We start from the raw sequence: 23,743 nt of genomic DNA on the forward strand, positions 1-23,743 counted from the left end.
GGTGGCCTAGTGTCAGGCGCCAGCAATCACAATTTCGACGCTCTGTAGCGTCGTTGCATGACATTTCCGGACGTGGTTTCTTATCCTCGATTTGTCTCTCAGACACACTCTAGAACCCCTCCAACTTTGACAGAACATTTCTGGTAAACCATGTAGATTACAAGAAAACTTTCAGTTGGGTAGTCGACCTATTTTATGATTATTTTTGAAAGGCGAGATACTCGATGCACTTAATACAACCAAATAACTTTACAAGAAAAGTGAGGATGATCTTTGTAGTGATCTTCAAGCGATCTCGACGGGTTAAACGCAAACCTACCTTTGAGGGGTTGAGATGTGCAGTAGATGAAAGGGCTGTTCTTGGGTGTAATGGGGACACATTTCGGGCAGGTATACTGCATCAACTTTTTTTTTTTTTTTTTTTTTTTTTTTTGCATGGTGCTGGAACTGCCCATTCTGCATCTCGCTATGCAAGGAAGTGACAAAGAGGAGACAGGATGCTCTATATTCTGTAATGGTTCACATCTCCCAAGACTGTAAAACGATGTCATAACTGCCGCCACGAAAGGAAAACGGAATAATTTTCCGTGAACGACCTAAAAACCACGAAATCAAGTGTTTACTAAAGCCACGGCGTACCACACAAACTTCAGTTGGTAAAGCTACGTCTGCAGTTGAGTAGAATCAGAAAGCAGCATTTCTGGAAATAAGCGAGAATTCTGAAATCAATAAAAATTCTACCAGAAATTCCAGGAGGAGGAAAGGTAGGTACGAGTTTACTTTTTCCATAGATCCTCTGAACTATTCTTTTATCGAAGTCATGTTGAACTAATTAGTTTACAGGTTACGTATACAAGATTAGTGTTACCATTAACGAACATAATATCTTTTAATCCTACTCATGCAACTACTCCTAAAAACTAGCAATTTTACGGTCTACAAGTTTTTAAATAAAAATTCGTCCCTGGAATAGGAGTTGCCCAGGAGAAATGATTTTATGTTATTTTGAAATTTGATTTCCTACCTGTCAGAGATTTTGTGTCAAAATTTTTTTTCCTGTGTATGGAACTCCTTTCTGAGCCACTGAGAACTTCAGTAATGGGTAATACATGTCATTTTTCCCTCTAGTGTTGTAGATATGGATATTACTATTCTTCTAAAATTATGATGGATTATTTATGACGATTTTCATTTGCGAATATATGTAGTGTGAGGGTGCAGTTAAAATACCTAACTACATGAAGAGATGCGTATATGACGAACGCGGATGATCACCAAACGTTATTATTTCTGCTCGCTTTTGTTCAATCAAGACTGACTTTTTAAGAGACGAGTTAGCCCAGAAAATTATTCCCTAAGACGTTATTGAGTAGAAATATGGAAAACATATCAGTGGTTGGAGTCTTTTTTTTTTTTTTTTCAAGCAGTTATAACAAGAGTTGTAACTGTAGTAGAGAGAACCATTTCTCTCTACTAGGATTTATTGTGAAACTAGTATCATTGCAAAAGCACCAGTCTGCTCGATGAATCTTGAGTGACGTGGTTGACATGTACAGAGTGGTTGAGCTGCCCCTACCGCTGTCGCTTTATGCAACCAGCAATGTTATAGCTGCCCTCCATAAACCACTCGCGAGATTTTCATACTCTCTCGCTCTTCACACGCGAACTATTAGACCAACAGAGAAATGAACAGGATCTTTTTGTAGGAAATTTTAGGTAGTTATATTTTGTTCTGGGGTAGGTTTTCGCTAGAGGTCGTAGTTTTCGAGTTATTAAAGAAGAACATGCAAAAGTGACTTTCAAAGGTACCCACACCCTGCCGCTAAAGATTTCTAGTGTGATGTCCATGGCACTCCCTCCAACCACTGAATACATATTTGCGACTGCACGAAATATTTCCCACATTCGAACATTTTTGGTCTTCATTGACTGGCCTTATTACGCCACCGGCTTAGTCTGGCACTTACAATTGTAAAATTGGCATTTTCGTAAATTTTAAATAACAGTTTCATTAACGTTAACAGCATAAAGTAAACAATTACATCGTTTTGTTCGTCAGGCGTCCTGACTGCGAAACTGCTGTGCTTGTAGGGCTAACTTGGGATCGAAGTGTTAATGTAATAAGTTTCAGCATAAGACAGAAGTCGTTTTTTCTTCCATTGCTCTCACGTGCATGCTTAAATTAATAATGTTAACTAATTAGCCCAGTCAACTGGTACCAAAAAAAGATCGAATATCGGGGCTATCTGGTGTAGTCGGAAATTTTTGTACAGTGGCAGGACGTGCCACGAACAACATACCCGAAATCGTAACTGACTGGAGATGAGTGTGTGGTGGAAGTGCACTTAAAGTTAACTTTTGCACGTTTTTCTCGAAAACAGTGGCGTCCACGTGAAATGTATACCAGTACAGAAATTAACTACTTTAAATTTCCTACAAAAAGATGGTGCTCATTTTATTCTGTAAGGCCACTAGCTTGTGCGTAGGGAGCAAGAGAATATGGAAATGTCACGCGTTGATTATGAAGGGCTTCTATAACATTGTGGGTTGTATAAAACAACAGTGCTAGAGGGAGCTGAATCACCCTGTATAAGGAATAATATTGGACCCAAAATTGAAGCTTGTGGAACTCCGTTGTTGATTTCTCCCCAGTCCTTAAAATTTTTCATCCTTCTAAGATTGTTTGAATTATACAGAACAGCTACCTTGCATTCTTTTTGTTGAGTATGATTCAAACTAGTTATGCATAAAGCCATCAATTCAATAAAACTTAAGATTTTTAAAAAAAAAAAAGGAGTGCCGGTGGTGATCCGTTGAACACTCGCTCGTTTTCACCTTGCATCTAGCCTACCCACCAGTGCCCCCGCTTGCCCACCACCCTTGCGGCCGCCTATGTTCAGTATACTGCTTTGTCCTAGGTGTACGACGACTTCGCAGAGACACCGTACAAAGTGATAATGATGTATGCTAATGGAAGTGGCGAAATAATGTTGTCTGCTACTGGCTGGCCCACCAGGCGAAGCGAGAGGCAGCTGTCGATTTGCACACAGGGCAGCCAGTAGACGCGGGCAGCTGGGCGGAAGGCAGGGGCGCCACCCTGGCGGCGCGGGCGGCGCCACAGGCTGGCAGGGAGGGGAGTGCGCCCTCGACGCAGGCCGCCGATTGGCCAGGGGGCGTGGCCCGAGGTCACGGGGATGTCCCCGCGCGCGCCGGCAGCGCGCAGTAGCGAGCGACGCGCAGAGCGGGGCAGTTGACGCGGCGGAGACACGGCGGCGGCACTGCGTGCGTGCGTGCGAGACAGAGTGCGTGAGCTGCGAGCGGCAGAGTGCGTGCGTGAGGAGGAGGAGCAGCTGCAGCAGGGGGAGCCGCGAGCGACGCCGACGCGCCGCGCCGCGCCGCCGGGACCGACGCGTACACACAGCAGGCTCCACCTCAGCTGCGATGGTCATCCTGTGAGTACCGACCGGCGCGCGCTTTCACTTTCCACTTAACCTGCCCGCCAGTGCCGACGTAAACACTCCGTCCCGATCGGTAGCATTCCTCGCGCCGCTGTTGCCACAAACCAATACGATGACTGATGCTTATCAAAAGCCGACACCAATCGAGGGATGTGACGTCAGTGGGTGGCGTGTACTGTGCCGTAAACAAAAACCGAACGATAATTGCCTTATCGGTGTTCGAGGAACATGACGCGATCGATACAGACATAAGCGCTCCCTTCAACTCCTACAAGGGTAGGGTGTCTATAAAAAGTGACGGAATGTATTTTCGTAAATTATGCCACTTTTTGCCCTGTGCTGATAACAACACTACAGCGGAAGAAATTATTCCAGACAAAAGTAGGCTCAACAGCAGCTTGAGATTCGAGCGTTCAACGTGACCGACACCCAAAATGAGTCACATTTCGTACCAGCTTGATGTGGCGCCAGTCATAAGTGCGGCAGTATTGCGCAGTTGGAGAAACTGAGAAGAAACTTTGGCCAACTGTCACGTACCATCACAGCTGTATATTTGTTGTGAAATGTTAGTGGAGACTTATACAGTACAGTTCCGTCTTACAGCACATCCAAGTTGCCAAGCTTTCGTAGCTGTTACGGACTTTCCCGTTCAGGACGAGCAAGCGAGCTATGAAATAGGATCAACTATAGAGAATACACTGTAGACTAACCCGCTTTAAGAAAGTGTAATTACTTTTACAATGTACTTAACCGTGACTTACACAGTATCTGCAACCAACACGTTTGGATGTTTCGTACTCTTCTTGCGCTACTTGTCAATGTTTGGTCTGATATTTATCTGACCTATACCACTGTGGCGTTCTGAAATTTGTCTGAGGTGCTATTTTCTGTCTATAATGTTGTCTCGACGGCAAATTCGTCTTCTTCCAAGGAGCATTGTAAGAATTAATACTGTTACCGATACTGTTGTGCCTTAATCTTTGCCTGCCAGCGAATAGCTTACCTTTCAGAATATGTCGACGAAATTGGTGCTTTACAAGTTTCGGAGTTACCAACGGATTTGATGCTGTCATTTTCCTTCCACGTGTGTTTCCCCGCTAATTTTCTTTAATCACATCGGAAAAGATACCAATGTTGCCTCTCTGTATACTCGTAGATAAGTGGCTGTTAATACTGATAAGGTTTTTTTTTTCTTTTTTGAGGATTGCGTCAATTTTTGATTGGTCTTAAATTTTTTTGTGAGACTATTTTTTTTTGTTCTTTGACGGCGTGTGGCGTGTTCCGTTGACGGTTTTGGTTGGAGTCTCGCCACCGATAAAGGCAACTGGGGCAATTGTGCAGATATTGTGCAAGGAAATGACAACAATAGCTCGTGTGTAAACACAGTTAGTTGGAAATTGTGGTAAAACGTATCAGATTCAGATGTCATAACAATGCCCAGAGACCGTGTGTTTCATAGTTACAGTACTTATGTAAAAATGTCGCAATAGTGAGTGCCCAGCTGCAACATCAAGAAATTGAAGACAACGTAATGAAAACGTATGAAAATATTGCATGAAATATCGTCTTGTGAATCTCTTGTGCGTCTTCTTGTGAATCTCAGCCACCGCTCGCAATATTACCAGCAAAAGGGGAAGTGACAAGTGGTTCACAAAATACTGTCCGTCATACACAATGAGGTGTCTTGCTGACTGTAGATGCACATGTATTCACTTTATGCGTGGTCGCGACAGACTGCCTATAGCGAGTGAGATTTCAGACTTGGTGTTTGGGGGTCGGGTGCAGCGGGTGCAGTGCGTCTGGCGGACCCTGGCAGTGAAGGGGCGTTGCTGGCTCGCGTTTAAAAGCCCGCAGCCGGCCTCGAGGCGGGCAGACCGGAGTGCCTTGAAGGTGGGCTACGCGGGACTGGGTCGGTCCTCTCCTCTCCTCTCGTACCGGCTGGCGAGCACGGCCCGGTTGGTCCCCCCAGAAACATCGCCGTGTGTTTACATCCCGCGTCTCTGGAGAACGCGTCTGTCGCAGCAGCAGCTCGGAGACGTGCCGCAGCTACGTAGTTCCTACCTGACAGTGGTTTTTGGGAGGTTTTCGTAGAAGGTCGTCTATAACAGACCAGTAACACGTGTTAGTGCACGCAGTTCATTGTCAGTGGCGTAAACCTGCTGGCTGCCAGCTGTACAATAATCCCCGTATTCAACACGTTTTACTCCAAAATTCCTTGTCAAATAAAAAAAAAATGTTGCTGAGGTGTCTACTTCTTTCATTAATAAAGTTCTGAAAACACGATGGTTACTACAAACCCCTTTAACGAGTCCAAAGTTATTTGAACAGGAGTCGTCCCTTACCACGCGACGCCCAGGGTCAACGGAAAGTGTCGATTTGTTTCCCGCTAGAAACGAAACAGTTTTTCATGCGCAATTTTACGAGGCTATTCGACAGAACTGTCCCAAATTAATCTAGTGCAATACACGGTTTAGAGACATGTGTTAACAGCGACAGTAAAAACCCTTGTTCTATATGTCTACGTTGCGCGACTCACCCTTCTCTTGCGTGCGACCCTGGCCGGCGCTGCGTGCTACAGCCATGCAGCAGCGCTGCTCGGTCTGTTCTGGAGTACTGGTAATTCCTCGTCTCTTACTGTCCCTGTTAATAACGTATCTCCAAAACAAATATGGCATTAGACCGATCTGGCATTACTCTATCGGATGCGCAAGTAAAATTCTGCTTAAAAGAATGATTTTGTTTCTAAATGGAAGCAAATCGACTCTTTTAGTTCACACTCGACGTCGCGTGAAACATGTGACGAGTAATATTTGTCTGGGCTGACTCCAGCTACACGTTGCAAGAACGAAGCTGCTAATATCTGCCGAAACATCAGAGAAAATACGCATGGCGACTCCCAGGTGGGGCACCCAGAATGTGTGGTGGCCATCCACAGATGGGTGTTATGTGACACAGATTTCTAAACCGTATTTATGAATGAAGTGAGTTCGACGTTTATAAGCACAATCTTCACAGTAAAATGATTATTATTCTGCAGAAAATCCTGAAACTAAATCACTTGTGCCCCTTGAATTTACAATATTTGCCTTCTTGTGAAGCTAAGAACCGTGGTTTCCTAGCAAATTTGTTTACGCCAGTTGAACCAGTCGTAGTCTATCTTGAGAGGAATTGCACAAGTGTATTTTTCTTATTGATTTTTCTTATTTTTTCCTAAAAAATATACACGTAAATCACGCCAAACGGGGAGCCCATTTACACGAATTATTAACAGTTCTGTATGTGACAGAGACACCCCCCCCCCTCCCTTAAAAACCACAAAAATTCTGCGACCGAGTGATACCGCTATTGAAATGATAACAAACACGAACAGGTAAGTCCTTACGTTGTCGAAATGAATGACACCATGTTCCATTCTCATTGTTATCTTAAATCGCTTTATCGACTACAGAGATATTATTTTCGACTAGGACATTTCTCAATTCCTTCTCGTCATACTGTCTCAATAGTAACATAGCTATCGATACACTAACATAAAAATATTCCATGTGGGCATTTGTAACGCATGGTTCAAATGATTCAAATGGCTCTGAGCACTATGGGACTTAGTATCTGAGGTCATTAGTCCCCTAGACCTTAGAACTATTTAAACCTAACTAACCTAAGGACATCACACACATCGATGCCCGAGGCAGCATTCGAACCTGCGACCGTAGCGGTCGAGCGGTTCCAGACTGAAGCGCCTACAAACGCTTGGCCACACCGGCCGGCCTGTAATGCATGCTGAATGACATTTGCTTAGAGAAAAATCGAGCAGGTGTGTGGGACCGGCTCAGCATTCTCCTCCGTCATTAAAAATGGTATAAATTTGTAAGCTGTGCACATCACGAGACGTAAAAATGTTCTATCCGAAGGTACTAGAGAATTTTTGACTTTTGGAGTCAGTCATGTCCCAAAAATGTCTGACGACAACAATATGTGATGGTGCTGAGGGGAACGGTCAAGTCTATATCGAAGTCTTGGTAGAATAACGGGAAACTGCTGTTCTGTTTCCAACATATGTGCGATCGGTTAGAAGATACTTGCGCAATCCTTACTGAAGTATTTCTCAACTGTGTGATTTCCTATCCCTTTGGAGATATTAATGAAACCATATCAAAATGCATGTAGTAGTTCCTTAGATTTGCTACAACGTGCATAAAGAAAAACAGGACAGCGACTTTATTTTACGTATATATATGTCGTACGCTGAAACGACTCGTGCGTCACCTATTGTAGAATGGGTGTACTAACTGAGAAACATTGAAGGGCGTGGGCACAACAGTTCAGCAAACTTACATCGTTGTTGGTTGCAAGCTACGGGATCACATACAAGACAAACAAAGAAACATTCATATATAGGGTGTTAAGGATGAAGTGAAGATATTTTTATTGGTGATTGAGGACAGTGTATTGGAAAACATTACATCAGAATTTACTTTATTTTCAGATTAATAATTATAGTTATTAGTAGTAATAGATGCACTTAGCGGTGCAGTTACGACCATGGAGAAAACATCAGATAGTGAATGATGTGATGTGTTTGCAGGAAGATTGTTAGACACAGAGAAGAAACAATTTACGCACTGCAGGGGGTCCATATTAAGATACCAATGATCACAACAACTGCACTTATATCCCTAACGCAGTGTAAGGTCTATATATTAATAAAAATGGTTCAAATGGCTCTGAGCACTATGGGACTTAAAATCTGAGGTCATCAGTCCCCTAGAACTTAGAACTACTTAAACCTAACTAACCTAAGGACATCACACACATCCATGCCCGAGGCAGGATTCGAACCTGCGTAGTGGTCGCGTGGTTCCATACTGAAGCGCCTAGAATCGCTCTGCCACACTGGCCGGCTATATATTAATAAACTTGTACAATTGAAAAAGCACTACGCCAAACATTTAAGTACGAGTTGCAGAGCAATCACGCAGATGTCTGCTAACAGGGGACAGGGAGAGTTTAGAGATAGGGCGAAGCAAAAGGCCGCAGATTTTTATGACTGGCGAAGGAATCTAATGGAAGACCTTGCAGAAACCTGCTTACTAGATACCAAACACCGGCTTTGGGGATGGTGTCTGCGAATATACCTCATCTCCGCACTTATCATTTCCACAGAGGTTGTGAAGATGTAGCTAGACTAATAACAGCGCGGGCGGACGTCAAGATGTACGGTGCGAAAAACTACCCACTGCCACACACTTTGCAGGGAGGTACAGACGTGGATACGGAGCTTAGGACGTTGGGGCCTGGTCGCAGTGCTGGCAGCACCGCGACAAGTGTGCGCTCCGCCAGGCTACACGCGAGAGCCACGGGAGTCGCGTGCCGGCAGGGACTGGTTATCCTTGCTGTGAGTCACCGCGCTGCAGACGGACGAGCCGAGGCGCAGGGCTTCACGGCGCTGGCGCCTCGCCGTCGCTGGCGCCTCACCACTGCTCTGCGGGCAACTGGCCCGGCACCGCGGGGCTGCTGCAAGAGCCTGGCCGTCCACTGTGCAGCTCCCGTGTCACAAGGTGTGGGCACCAGCAGCGCCGTCCCTCAGGGCTCAATGCTTGGCCCAGCATTCTCGACAAGATACACAAACCGTGCAAATATCTGGAAGCTGGTTCAGCATAGCGAGAATTCTCCAAGAGACAGAACACCATGTCGCAAGGGAAGGGAATCAGCTGTGATGTCCCTTAGAGCACAATGCTTGGCCAAACGTTCTCCGGACCGATGGCCTTTGTAGTCTGGTCCCTTCGACCCCCACAAACCAACCAACCAGCGTTCTCCACAACCGTAAAACATCTGGAATCTGGTCAAGCATAGTGAGGCTACTACAACATAGAGATCGTTTATCATGTAGCTCCCATATCACAAAACGAGGGCATCAGCTTCGGCTCAATGTAGGGCTCAATTCATAGCCCAGTATTCTCTCCTCAACATACGTAAACTGTATAAGTACCTGGAATCTAATTCATCACAGCGGGGCATCTTCAAGTGACAGGCCACCCATTATGTAGCTCCCATGTGGCAAGTGGTGGGCGTCATCTGCAGTGTCCCTCAGGGCTCAGTATCTAGTCCAGCATTATCTTCAACATACACAAATCATACAGATACCTGAAAGCTGGTCCAGTATATCGAAGCTGCTCCAAGAGACAGGCCCTCCGGTGTGTACCTTTTGTGTCACAGAAGGTGGGTCTCAGCAGTTGCGTGCCTCAGGGATCAATAACTGGCCCAGAATGCTACCCAACATACAAAAATCATACAAATACCTGGAAGCTGCTCCAGCATACCGAAGCTGCTCTAAGAGAGAGGCCACCCAGCATGTACCTCCCATGTCACAAAAGGTGGGCGTCAGCTGTGGCGTCCCTCATGGATCAATAAATGGCCCAAAATGCTCCACAACATACGCAAACCGTACAGTTACCTGGAAGCCGAGCCAGCACAGCGAGGCTGCTGCGAGAGAGAAGCCATCCAATATGCGGCTCCCACGTCGCAAGAGGTGGGCGTCAATTGCGGTGTCGCTCAGGGCTCAATGCTTGACCCACCGTTCTCCACAGCATACATAAACCTTACAAATATTTGGATTTATCAGTTTGCAAGGGTATGAAATGGAGTCATCATACATCCCAGTGGTAGGAAAAGCAAGTGCTAGACTTCAGTTAGGCGACTGGAAAATGCACTCTAGAAAAGAGAGTGGTTACCAGACTCTCATGTGATCCATCCTCGAATATTGCTCAATAGTATAGGACCCATACCAAATAGGACTGACAACGGTATTGAATGTATACGAAGAAAGGCAGAACGAATGGTCACAAGTCTGTTTCACTCTTGGGAGAGGAGAGTATCACAAACACGCATCACGCTGTGATTTGCTTAAAATCCTGTGAGAATACTTTCCTAGAAGAGTCAACCAATATATTGTTCCCGACTACATATTTCTCTCTAAAAGAGCGCAGAGGTAGAATCAGAGAGATTAGAGCTCACATGGAAGCTTTCCAACTAGCGTTCTTCTCTTTCACCCTGCGCGAGTGGAAGAGGAAATTGGGAGAAGGTGATAAGCGAGAGTAGCACAGAAAGTACCCTCCACCACACACTTTAAGGTGGCTTATGGAGGATGTATATGCTGAAAAACATGACAGCCGTCGACCGTACTGCAGATGCCTGCCTATAAAGCTCCAACAATTTGAGCAACCACCTAGATATCGGTCCCGTAAAGATCGCAGTGACAATATGAGACTAATTACAAAGGGCACAGAGCCATTAACCAGCCCTTCTTCCCGCTCCCCATACGCAAATAGGATGGAAAGCAACTCTAATAGGAGGTACAATGGGAAGTACAGTGATCTCTCAGATCTTCTCAGCCTGGTTGATTAATGCTGTGCTTTAGAGTGTTCAGTCTAGTGAAGTGAGGCAGCTCGAATTTCCTGACTATATATTGTGGGCAAAACAGAATCAACAACTCGGCTAAACACCCGAAAGTGTAACATCAATATGAAGTACCCTCTGCCATGCACTTCGCAGTAGTTTGCAGAGTGTAAATGTAGGTACTTATAGCATACATCAAAGACGTTAAGTAGCCTTCTACAGAAGGCATATCTGATAATTACACGATTACTGTGTTTTGTTTCCCTTCGTTGTTGTTTGCTGTCAGCATACGGACGTCCATCATATCTTACACACTGTTAATTTTTAATTCCAAAGCAAGAATTTACTTAAAAAGTAAAGTAAATCTCTCGTCAACCAGAAAGCTAGTTTGAAAACTACAGCGCTTTTCTAGGCATAGTCCTATTGCAACTGATATGCCCTTCCCTTCCTCGGGATTTTGGACTGACTTACTCACTAGTTTAAAGTTGATTGCGACCCACAGTGCAAGTTGTCATTTTTCACTTATAAAAGTTATTTGTTATTTATGCATTTATTACTGAATTTTTAAAGCCGTTCCTTTGCACTCAAAAACTAGTTACGTTCTATGCAATATATTCGAAAAACGTACATCACAGAAATAGTTCCATTATTTCAACCAATTTACTGTTAACAGTACAAAAAATCCTTATAATACTAAGTACTGACAAAGCACAATCATAATTAAAAAACAAAAAAGTCGAATTTAATAACACAAAATTAGCTTACTACGAATAGAAGACAAGAGAATAAGAACGTTACCTTCAGACTCCACTCTCGAGCCCGCTGGTTATGTGGGTGCCCTGGAAACGACTTGAGGTCTGCTCACAGGCCAGCAGCTATCTCCTCTCAGTGTTAGTAGCAGTGATCAGACTACTATGCGACTATATCCACTGCCACCTGTATATTCTCCAACACTTGCGGAAATCCGGAAGAGTTCGTAAGGTGAACTAAAGGTCACACACTCACTGCTGCTTATATTACGAAACCACTGTTAACACGGTGTTACTACACTAAAAAGTACTACTGCTTAAGCGCTGATTGATATTAGTTAAACTTCGAGCTGGCCTCATTGGGAGAGGTAAAAGAACCGATATGTGAGAGGAAAAAATTCCACCACCGCCTAACAATCGAGCCCAGAGCTTTGCGTTTGTCATAACCGAGTCAGAAGTCACACATGCCTGATACCTCTAAAATAGAAATCAACGAAGTATTTGTATCATACACAAACAAAAGGAAACTTGCCTGAAAAATATTTCATGCGCCTTAAGATATGCAACAGAACGTACATCATCCACAATCTGCAGTACATGATGTAGGTTTGGTTGCCCCCTTAAGGCGCATGAAATATTTTCTGGGTCAGTTTTATTTTACTCATTCTGTAGATGTAAAACACAAACACAAACGAAATATATTTTCACTGCGAACCACTGTCTGTCCAGTCACATACAACTACCTATTTACGCTTCGCATTTAATACGTGTCCTTCCTCGTGACAGGACTGCACTCGATTTTGGAAGGGACATATTTCCACTAACCAGTGCTCAGACAAACGTGCACTTTTCACCAAGCGCACGAGACAACAGGTAATTCATGTTTACATCTGCGCTGCACAAATAACGCATTGGTTGAGCCTTCAGATTTTGTTTCCAGTAGATTGGTTCCAAATTTTCTGCGATTTAACCGTATGCGCGGAATCGTCGTTGTGCTCTGCTGGCGTCTTTTCCCATTGGAAAACCACTGATACGACGACACCTGTGCTTGCATCTTCCCGTCATATGCTTCTTTCATATCAGGTGAAACTCAATGAATATGATTACTTCTCGGGGGAACAGCTGGACATCTCTCCACTTCACTTTGCGTCTCTTCGTGGGGTCAGTAGTACGTCGTTGCAGCAACACTTCACGCTGCCCCTATGGGGCAGGGCTGGTAGTGCATATATTCCGTATTTCTGAGTCAACGTTAACAGAATGATGGTACATGTGTGTTCTAGTAATAAAGTATTATACGCACATGAAAAAAAGTTTTGCATCACTTCGGTTCCGAGAGTTCCGGAAACTGTACAACAAATTGGGATCGACATGAACATAAACTCTATTTCCGCCCTTTTATTGCTCATGAAAACCATACATAGCATGTTGTACCACCATACAGCGAGACCTTCAGACGTAGTGGTCCAGATTGCTGTACACAACGGTACCTCTAATACCCGGTAGCACGTTCTCTTGCATTGATGCATGCATGTATTCGTCGTGGCATACTATCCACAAGTTCATCAAGGCACTGTTGGTCCAGATTGTCCCACTCCTCAACGGCGATTCGGCGTAGACCTCTCAAAGTGATTGGTGGGTCACATGGTCCATAAACAGCCCTCTTCAATCTGTCCCAGGCACGTTCGATAGGGTCATGTCTGGAGAACATACTGGCCACTCTAGTCGAGCGATGTCATTATCCTGAAGGAAGTCATTCACAAGATGTGCACGATGGGGCCACAAATTGTCGTTTATGAAGACGAATGCCTCGCCGATATGCTGCTGATATGGTTGCACTATCGGTCGGAGGATATCATTCACTTATCGTGCAGCCGTTACCGGTTCCTTCCGTGACCACCAGCGGCGTACGTCGGCCCTACATAATGCCACCCCAAACCAGCAGGAATCGTCCACCTTGCCGCACTCACTCGACATTGAGTTTGAGGCGTTCAGTCTCACCAGGTTGCCTCCAAACAGGTCTCCGATGATTGTCTGGTTGAAGGCATATGCGACCCTCATCGGTGATGCCAATCCTGAGCGGTCCATTCGGCATGTTTTTGGGCCCATCTGTACCGCGCTGCATGGTGTCGTGGTTGCAAGGATGGACCTCGCCATGTAAGTCGGGAGTGAAGTTGCGCATCAAGCAGCCTATTGCGCACAGTTTGAGTCATAACACGACGTCCTGCGGCTGCACGAAAAGCATTATTCGACATGACGGCGTTGCTGTCAGTGTTCCTCCTAGCGAAAATCCGTAGGTAGCGGTCATCCACTGCAGTAGTAGCCGTTGGACGGCCTAAGCGAGGCATGTCATCGACAGTTCCTATGTCTCTGTATCTCCTCCATGTTCGAACAACATCGCTTTGGTTCACTCCGAGACGCCTGGACACCTCCCTTGTTGACAGCCTTTCGTGGCACAAACTAACAATGCGGACGCGATCGAACCGCGGTATTCACCGTCTACGCACGGCTGAACTACAGACAACACGAGCCGCGTACCTCCTTCCTGGTGGAATGCCTGCAGCTGATCGGCTGTCAGATCCACTCCGTGTAATAGGCGCTGCTCATGCATGGTTGTTTAGATCTTTGAGCGGGTTTAGTGACGTCTCTGAAAAGTCAAAGGGACTGTGTCTGTGATATAATATCCACAGTGAACGTCGATCTTCAGGAGTTCTGGGAACGGCGGTGATGCAAAACTTTTTTTGATGTGTGTGAATATATCATTCATCTATAACACATTTTTATCCATAATCGGTGACCGATTTGGACCCGATGTGGATCATCTTCGGACCATTCTCCAGTAATGAAATGTGAGGACGATGGCATAAACCAGGAACTGCGAATACCACCCACTGATGTCGACATCAAATCCTTCGGACCTTCTTTAAAATTACGAAGTTAGTAGTTCTCCAAATTATTGTCTATTCCTCCGTACCATTGTCACAAGCAGTATTTTCACAATAACCCCACTTGTTCACGTCTTTTTTCTTCCTTTCGGATGCGGGCTGAATCTCGACCATTCGCGAGAGGGAAGATCCTACCCTGGAATTTACGTCGTTCGTTTTTTAACTACCTGGGCGATCTGGGGCGTACGTTTATACCAGAGTTGTTTCCACGTCTCCGTGATATTGTGATATCGGTGATCAGTAGCTCAACCAAAGGTGATTCTGTGACTTTAGGCGCGCTGCTGGTGGATTCTAGAAAGCGCTGCTCAGAAGCGAGCTGTGAGGAAACTATGCACTCTTGTAAATTTGTCTTTTATCACCTTTTTTATGGTCCAGAGCGGCAACATTGGAAGTAACAGGCAATCACTGAACTGGTGTCAGTATGACAATACCAGTAATGGTCTTCATGATCCCATTCAGGCCTACATCTATTCTGCACAATATTCAGTGCTGCATACTTAAGTCAAATTGCAGCATCAGTTAGCTTACCTGCATTTCCTCTCCAGCTCTTTCTGACTGCTTTATGAAAGAGATTTACTCTTTGAGCGAAGCTTCTTTGACAGATGTGACAGATATTTTAGCTAAATAGCTATGGGAAACTTCGATCCCATCAAATAGCACATGTAACTTGCTGTATGCTCCTTTATTATAGAGATGTAGCGCTGTGGTGGAAGGCTGTGACCTCTGTTTACCAAAAAATAGCAAAGTAAAAAGTTAAACAGCAAGTAATTCTGTTACAAAACGGAGCTTACAATATGAGAAGAATTTTTTTTCCCTAACACCGGAAGATTTTAAACGGATGCTTGCGGTCACGGTAACTGACTACAAAGGGCAGGATTCAGCCATTCTAGAAATAATGAGTGGAAAAAAAACATACAAACTTTGGAAAGGAGACACATCAGAATCAGTAGGGATCGCGAAAAAAATAGAATAATATGACGTAAAATGATAATGAGGTCTTTGACGATTTCCGTCTGTAAGACCCGTCGTTTGTTGGCTGAATAACACATTTCATGTGGTCTGCGTCAACATTGCTCGGCGTATTTGGGAGAACTCGCTGCGAAAAATGAGAAAATGCAGAACTGAAACCCGAGTATTTTGTGTCAGGTACGATCTATCATACATACTGCGAACTTCTTAGCAGTGGGAAAGTGTCTGGGTCAAGCCGACTACGTTACGAATGTTATCAGAGAATAATAGAGACTCATATACTTAAAGAGGGTAAACAGATAACAGCAGCTAGTAATCTCGCGCAGCTAGGAATTTAGGAATTTCATCACAAGTAATGCACTAAGGGAAGTGTGAGAGTATGATATTTGTCGACGAGTGGGGACATACTAGCATGAATCACTTTACTGCTTTATGGAACTGCAACCAAGCGAAAAACAGTAAGTTTAAGTACTGAGGAGAGTATTGTCCGTTATGAGATACAAAATAATTTATTACGGTAGCAGCGAAGAAATAAAGCATATGTTGAAACTATTCTTGGAGTGAGAAATCTGTCTTGCTAAACCTCGTGTTTTGCTTATTACGTAAAACAGATTTTCATGTATGCGGTTTCATCATTAGACGCACTTTACTGGAATCACATAGTTATTCTGCGACTGCACACGAATCAGCTTGCATTCTCTCTAACAAACAAATCATAAGGTTGAATCAAGGCAGATCTCCTACTCAGAATGTATTTCAAACAGAAATCGCGGCCCAAACACTGAAAATTTATAAATTATCTTTTCTGTTGCATTACATGCTGTAGACGAGTTTTCGTTACTCTTGTTTTCAATTTAGTTTGTATCTGACAATTAGTGCAATCGAAGAGATTATAAATTGAGAAATAAATCCATTAATTCAACGTCTATGACAATTAACCACTAACGAGGCAGGAAATGTGTCAATAAGCTAACTAGGCGTCTTTGTTTAGTTACTTTTGCCTATGTTGTGCTGTACGTAAGACGGTTTTCATAATTTGTTTCCTTCAGCACATATCTTGAGTTTTCCGCTTGTGGCAAATTTTTTCTTAAATACATAGAGATAAAACACTGCGGTTCCAGTAATAATTGCAGTGTTGTGCATGAGTCAGCTGTCCGCCTGGAACAGTTCTTGGTTGTCATAAAACATGTTGTGCCGAGTTCTATTAATAGTACTGGAGATTCTTTCACAGCACAGATAGTACAACAGCAAAACGAAGTAACAGTGAGTATCGACGGAGCCACTGCTTCAAAGTACGAAGTGAAGAAAACGGACTGTCACTTTAAAGAGAAAGATCTCTTTTAAGTGTGTTGCGTTCTTTAATGCGCGCTACACAAGAACAAATTACTTACTTAACCACAAGGATAATGCGCGAAAGGCTTTACCGACGCTCGAAATTACTTGTTTCGATAGTACTACTTTAATCAGTGTATTGGCGTCCAGTTTAATGACGCTATTCATTCGATAACCACCGTTATTATGTGGCATTAGTCTTCTCCTATCCAGCAATTAACACTCTGAATGGTCACGGACATCCCTGGTGTTCGCTTTCGGCATCAAACAAAAACGATGACTACCTGTCGCTCCCGGCGAGTCTGTAGTGACGTGTTCATAGTGAGGCGAGAGGCTGGCTGTAGCACAGAGTGGTGGCTCTCCCACTGTGGAAGCGACACAAAATAAAAGAGCACGCTTTCCTATGATACACAGCGAATAGTGAATGCTTCGAGCAGACAAGTGATGGACCAATTGTGAAGTTAGCCTCAGCTGACCGAGACAGTCGAGGCATCGGACTGGAGAAGGAGCAGCGTTCGAATCCCGGGCGACCATTCCGATTTAAATTTCCCGCAGTTGAGTAAATCATTTTTAAGAAAAGAGGGAATTTTTTTTCTTTAACACGAACTCCTTTCTTCTCCGGTGTTATTCAGTAGAGTTCTGGAATTACGGTCTGCGTTACCGAAATGAATTTTTGTTCTTTGTTCGCCTGAACATGTTGAATTCGCCCACTACACTAAGTGAGGTGGATTCCGGTACAAATGCCTCTAGCCCTCCATGTTTAGCTTTCCCGTGGTTTCCGTAAAATGCTGAGATGATTCCCTTAAAAGGGACAGGTCTGCTTTCATTCCCCACACTCACCAATTCGAGTTTGTTCTTCATTTCTATTTACTTCAAAAATTATAATAATTTTAATAATTTAATAGTAATAAACTGGTGGTATTAAAATTAAAAATTATTGTATCAAAGTTTGAGTGCATCTAATGACAACGTGAATAACAGTACATACAAAGAACTAATAGCATTGATGCTAGCGGTGCTATAGCAGCTGCTGTTGCTGATAGTAATAGCGATAGTAGCAGATAAAAAATGAATTTATACGTGACATTTTCTGACATAATGAGTGCTGAGGCAGAGAAATTTAGGTAGACTCCATCAGCTACGGACTTCGAGAATGAGAAAGGTCTTCGTCGGAAAAAAGGAATGTTAGTTGTAATGGGGCAGGTGTACGCACAGAACAAAGACAGAACTTATTGTTCCACGATATGAGAAGGGACAGCATCACTCGTAAATTTTTTATCTGTTTATTGCAAATCGATTTCAGCTACCGTGTAGCTATCGTCAGTGCATTATATCCAAGTCATGATGATTTATCGTAAATACAACACCACATTAAAGAAAATGGACATCAATTTCATTGATGTTCGTTATCTCTCCTCGTCCTTAACGCTCTCGTCTGGACAACAGAACAGAAACACTCACTCCCATCCGAGCATAAACCTTTTCTCGTCATACTCCATAGGCAGTAGTTGGTTATCTGTAATCTCAAGTGGTACCGTATGGTATTTTATTTACGAAAATATACTGAAGATATCTTCACAGTAACTCAAATAGATCTGCAGAAAACAGATTAAAAATTTGTGACCGATGCTGCCATTCCTCCTATCGTGGATCTCATTAATACAATCGTGGAGCACTCTGCTCCTGATGGAAACAAACTTAATGACATTATTGTGTCCACCCCCGGTTGCTGAGTGGTCGGCGCGACTGACTGTCAATCCTAAGGGCCCGGGTTCGATTTCCGGCTGGGCCGAAGATTTTCTCAGGGACTGGGTGTTACGTTGTCCTAATCACCATCATTTCATCCCCATCGACGCGCAAGTCGCCGAAGTGGCGTCAAATCGAAAGACTTGCACCCGGCGAAAGGTCTACCCGACGGGAGGCCCTAGTCACACGACATTTACATTATCGTTGTCTTACTAGATATATCATCAACGGTCTTTGGGAACTGGAGTTGTTACCTGGTTATCTGATATAGTAAGGGGGATCATTACGTTGTTGGGTTCCTGTTGCTGATAGTGTGTGACAGAACGGTGTTTGCTCTGATGGGAACGACTGTATCTGCTTTGTTGTCCAGACGAGAGTTTTAAGGCAGAGGAGAGATACAAGGGACAGTGTATGTTAATGATAGAGGAGACAGGGAGTATGGAAATCTCTCTGCTTGGCTGCATCTAGCCGCGGTAGCGCTACGTGGAAATGTGGTCAAAAAGTCCATTGTCACAGATATCTCTTTAGCAGGCATTGATCACCAGTTAAAAGTGCCGAGAGGACTTCTGAGAAATACCTAGCACGATAACATCAGTGTAAGCAATAATTGAAAATACAAGCGTTCGTACAAGTGCCTTTCTTACTTCTAAAGACATCGAAATCGTTCCTTTCTTCCACCTCTTGGTTATTAAACTGTCAAATTACGTTAAGAGTAAATTGTGGCTATGTAGCATACCTGTGTTCGGTTACAGCACTTCATTTGCAATATACGCGTGCACCTTCCAACTGCTGTTCATATTTTTTGTAAGCTTTTCTCCGTATACTTTTCTACGAAGACCGTAATATTCGTCTTTAGTTAGTGTATGAGAGAACTTTACTAGTACTTATAACTTCTGCTCTTTTATTGTTGTTATTGTACTCTTGTGTCCGATGACTGATTTGATGCCGGCCTCCTCATTAGTCTATCCTGAGAATGTCTGTTCATATCTGTACACTTGCGCAGTCTGCTTACACCTGAACCTGTTAGGTGTAGTCAGGCGTTGATCTCCGTCTACAATTTTTACCTCCCACTCGTCACTCCATTAGCAAATTAATTGTTCCTTGATGCCTAGGTATGTGTACCGTTAACCGATTCGATCTTTTAGTCAGCCTATAAAGCTCTTGTCTCATTCTATTCACTACTTCATTATTTATCGAATATACCTATTAAATCATCAGCCTTCTTCTGTAGCACCACACGTCAAGAGCTTCTCCTGTCTTCTTGTCTGTACTTCCAGAGCCCGCGTTCCACTGCCGTATGAGGAACATTTCAGACAAATCCTTTAACAAAAAAGTTTCCTAACACTTTAAATTACTTGTAAAAAATTATATCATTTAGAAAAGCTATCTTGCCATTGCAATTCTGCATTTTCTGTCGTCTCTACTTCTACCATCATCATTTATTTTGTTGTCCAAATAGTAAAACTCATGTACTACCACAAGCGTCTCATTTACTAATCTAATTGCCTCAGCAAAGTCCTATTTAATTCCACTGAATTCCATTACCCTTGTTTTACTTTTGTGGACGTGCATCCTGTAATCACTTTTCAACACGCTGTTCATTCTGTTCAGTTGCTCTTCCAAGTCCTTTGTAGTCTCTGATTGAATCATAATGTCATCGCAAGTTTTTTTTCCTCTCCAAATTTCTCGTTGGTTTCCTTCACAGTTTGCTCATTGTGTCGAGTGAATAACATCGGGGATGTGCTACAAACCTGCTTCACTCCATTCGCAACTACAGTTTCCTTTCCCCATCATTGCAGTCTTATAACGGCAGTTTTATTTGTGTACAAGTTGTAAATAAACTTTCGATCCCATAGATATCTTAAAAGTACAATCAACTAATAATCGTACGGACAGGTGCGTATATGCAGTCATTCTTCCCAAGCTGCATTCATGAACTGACCTGAAAGGAACGTATAGTTTTCCTCGACGGCGAGTGTTCATCAGAGACAAGGGTATAGTCAGGAGTGCCCCAGGAAAGTGTGATAGGATCGCTGTTAGGTTTTGTATGCTCGTGCATAAATGACCTGAGGGCAGCAGTCTGCATTTGTTTGCTGGTGATGCTGTGGTGTTCGGGAATGTGTTCAAGTTCATTGACTGTAGAGGGATACAAGATGGCTTATACGAAATTTCTGGTTTGTGTGATGAATGACAGCTATCTCTAAATGTATAAAAATGTAAGTTAATGCTGATGAGCATAAAAAACGAACCAATAACATTAGTAGTATCCTGCTTGACACAATCACGTCGTTTAAAAATCTGGGCGTAATATTGCAAAGCGATATGGAATTTAACAAGTATGTCTCCATTGGGGTAGGGTCGACCTCGGTTTATTGGGAGAATTTTGGTGAAGTGTGGTTCATCTGTGAAGGAGACCGCATGTCAGAGGCTAGTGCGACCTATTCTTGAGTACAGCTCGAGTGCTTACGATCCGCACCAGCTCGGATTAAAGGAAGACATCGAAACAGTTCTGAAGCGTGCTTTTGTATTTGATAGCGGTAGGTTCTAACAACACCTAAGTATTAGAGAGATGGTTCAAATGGCTCTGAGCACTATGGGACTTAACATCTATGGTCATCAGTCCCCTAGAACTTAGAACTACTTAAACCTAACTAACCTAAGGACAGCACACAACACCCAGCCATCACGAGGCAGAGAAAATTCCTGACCCCGACGGGAATCGAACCCGGGAACCCGGGCATGGGAAGCGAGAACGCTACCGCACGACCACGAGATGCGGGCTATTACAGAGATGCTTCGGAAACTCAAATAGGAATAGCTGGAGTGAAGGCGACGTTCTTTTCGCGGAAACCTATTGAGAAAATTCAGAGAAATGGCTTTTGAAGCTGACTGCAGGTCTGCCACCAACATACATTTCACGTAAGGACCACGAAGTTAGTACAAATTAGGTCATATAGACGGTCGCGTTTTCCTCGCTCTATTTGCGAGTGGAACAGGAAGGGAAATGACTGGTAGTGGTACACAGTACCTTCTACCAGGCACCGTAGAGTGGCATTAGAAGTGTGTACGTGTCTATGTGGATGCAGAAAACATCCCCGTTGTCACGGACGATGTACTGGTTCGCAGACTCTACAATATAGAATTGTGGTGGAGATAAACGCCAAATATCGGATAACCACTGCAGGTGTGAACGCATGGCGCGGGTGACAATGAGAAGCAGCGTTCTCGCTGTCAGAATCGTGCGAGGGGTGGAAAGAGTAATAGGGCAGCTATTTCACGCGAAGCCGCTTTCGACACCCGATAGAAGATCGGCGGCTGGAAAAAGCGCCCTGGGGAAACGAAGGGGCCGGCTATCCCTTCCACGCGCTTCCGCTTCAACCCCCTTCCCCAGCGGGCCGCCGCCGCGATTGGCCTCGCCGGACCCACCCTTCCGGCGGCGTCGCCCAATAGCGTGCCGCCGAACACTTGGCCGCGTTTTGCCATTGGCGAGCTCCAGATTCGGCCGCGGAAGTGGCGCGGGCGCGCGCCGCCGCCGCCGCCGCCGCCGCTGCGGGGCATATGCGGGCACGCAGTAACGCACGCGGCAGCGAGCGCGCCGGTGACCGCCCGGTCGCCACGGACTCGTCCCACTCCTGAAGACGCGTTGGCCAGCGGGTGCCGAAACGACGCCGAGAGGAAGGGACAGGAGTGGCCCTTGATGCATGCACCTGCAGCTGCTGGATGCGGACCCCAGGTACGGTGCCCGCAGCCGTCTGCACCGGTGATCAACAGTGCCACACCCCTGTCCCTCTCATGCTGCACAGTGGAATACAGTGAACAACTTTTTATACGAAAACACTTAAGGCGAAAAATCGTTTATCACGAGATTATCCTGGGTTCCGACAAAACACCACAAGCTTATCGTACGGTTTACGATTTTTCCCGGCGGGGTCAGGGATTTCCTCTGCCTCGTGATGACTGGGTGTTGTGTGATGTCCTTAGGTTAGTTAGGTTTAAGTAGTTCTAAGTTCTAGGGGACTGATTACCATAGATGTTAAGACCCATAGTGCTCAGAGCCATTTGAACCATTTTGAACGATTTTTCCATAGACAGCCCAGATATTATTGAAAAAAAAATAGCCTGAAGTGTTCTGTTTAATTAGAACGAACTATTAAAAATACACCCACAATTCTTTAAAGAATCGAATCCTATGTGTAAAACGACGTCAAAGAACTACTACATTCCAAATGAGTTAATATGTTAAACTTTTGACATTAAACTAGTAAAACCTATATCGCTGATGATGCAAAACCCTAATTATCTTCGTTTTATTAGTTTCGGATTATTCACCCACAGACACGTCAAAACCGAGGTTACAAATTATATTTAATGTCTGTTGCACGTCGCAAGTGCTCTAATTATCAAACGCTGGATGAGTAGAGTCAGTTTTAAGAAAAGCTGGTTTTTCATGCAGCCCAAATTTTGTGACGCCATATCTCCTAAACTACATGTGTTATAGTGCTATAATTTTGCAGGTACACGCTTGTGGCATGTGTAGATAACGTTCGCAAAATGTGTTTCTAATAGAGTTAGCAGTAAAGGAGTAATAAACTCAAACATAATTCCTGATGCTGAAGTTTTACTGCATGAACAGCGAAAATGTAAACGATAAACCTTTTCTAATTTTAATACTTGAGATTTTCTGATAATCCCTTAACGTACTATAATACAGTGTGTTTATGATTAAACTTTCGCTTCTTGAGCCAGTATACATGGAAAACTATTGACTGTATGGGTACCATACTTTATAGGAACTATGTTCAGATTGTGTGCTGCAAGGTTTGCAGTGTGTTAAAGTCGTGACTTTACGTTAGACGCCGAAACTCGTTATGGCGATGCAGGATTGCAACACAAGCATCAGTGTGCAGATAGTCAACATAGGTCTGGACAAGATGAGCAACGCGTTATCCGTAAAGCTGATTTATCAAAATAATAGTAATAGTGCTGGTGCACTTCGCGAATATTGATGCATTAAAGGAATGCAGAGAGGTCCTCTTTCGGCACCGGTGTTGAAGAACAGGATTCGAAAAGTCGAACTGACCGGCGATATGGAAATTGCTCCTGGACGACCGATGGTCCACTTCGCCAAAAAATTGTTGAGGGAGTTACTGTC

The 23,743-nt window shown here is 44.1% G+C and overlaps 1 protein-coding gene across 2 annotated transcripts in view; it reads left to right on the forward strand.

Moving 5' to 3' along the window:
• The first annotated feature begins 3,246 nt into the window (after positions 1 to 3,246).
• The window catches only part of LOC124798309, an 87,873-nt gene continuing 67,376 nt past the window's right edge, over positions 3,247 to 23,743 (forward strand). The window contains exon 1 of one of the 2 annotated variants that reach the window (XM_047261646.1): positions 3,247 to 3,452. In XM_047261646.1, the coding sequence (XP_047117602.1) occupies positions 3,442 to 3,452 (11 nt within the window). In that variant the 5' untranslated portion in view covers positions 3,247 to 3,441. Of the gene's footprint in view, positions 3,453 to 22,262; positions 22,325 to 23,743 lie in introns of those variants that run through there. The other variant, XM_047261645.1, reaches the window with a different exon arrangement.

The sequence above is a fragment of the Schistocerca piceifrons genome, chromosome 5 (genome assembly GCF_021461385.2).
Source record: "Schistocerca piceifrons isolate TAMUIC-IGC-003096 chromosome 5, iqSchPice1.1, whole genome shotgun sequence".
Lineage (NCBI taxonomy): Eukaryota > Metazoa > Arthropoda > Insecta > Orthoptera > Acrididae > Schistocerca > Schistocerca piceifrons.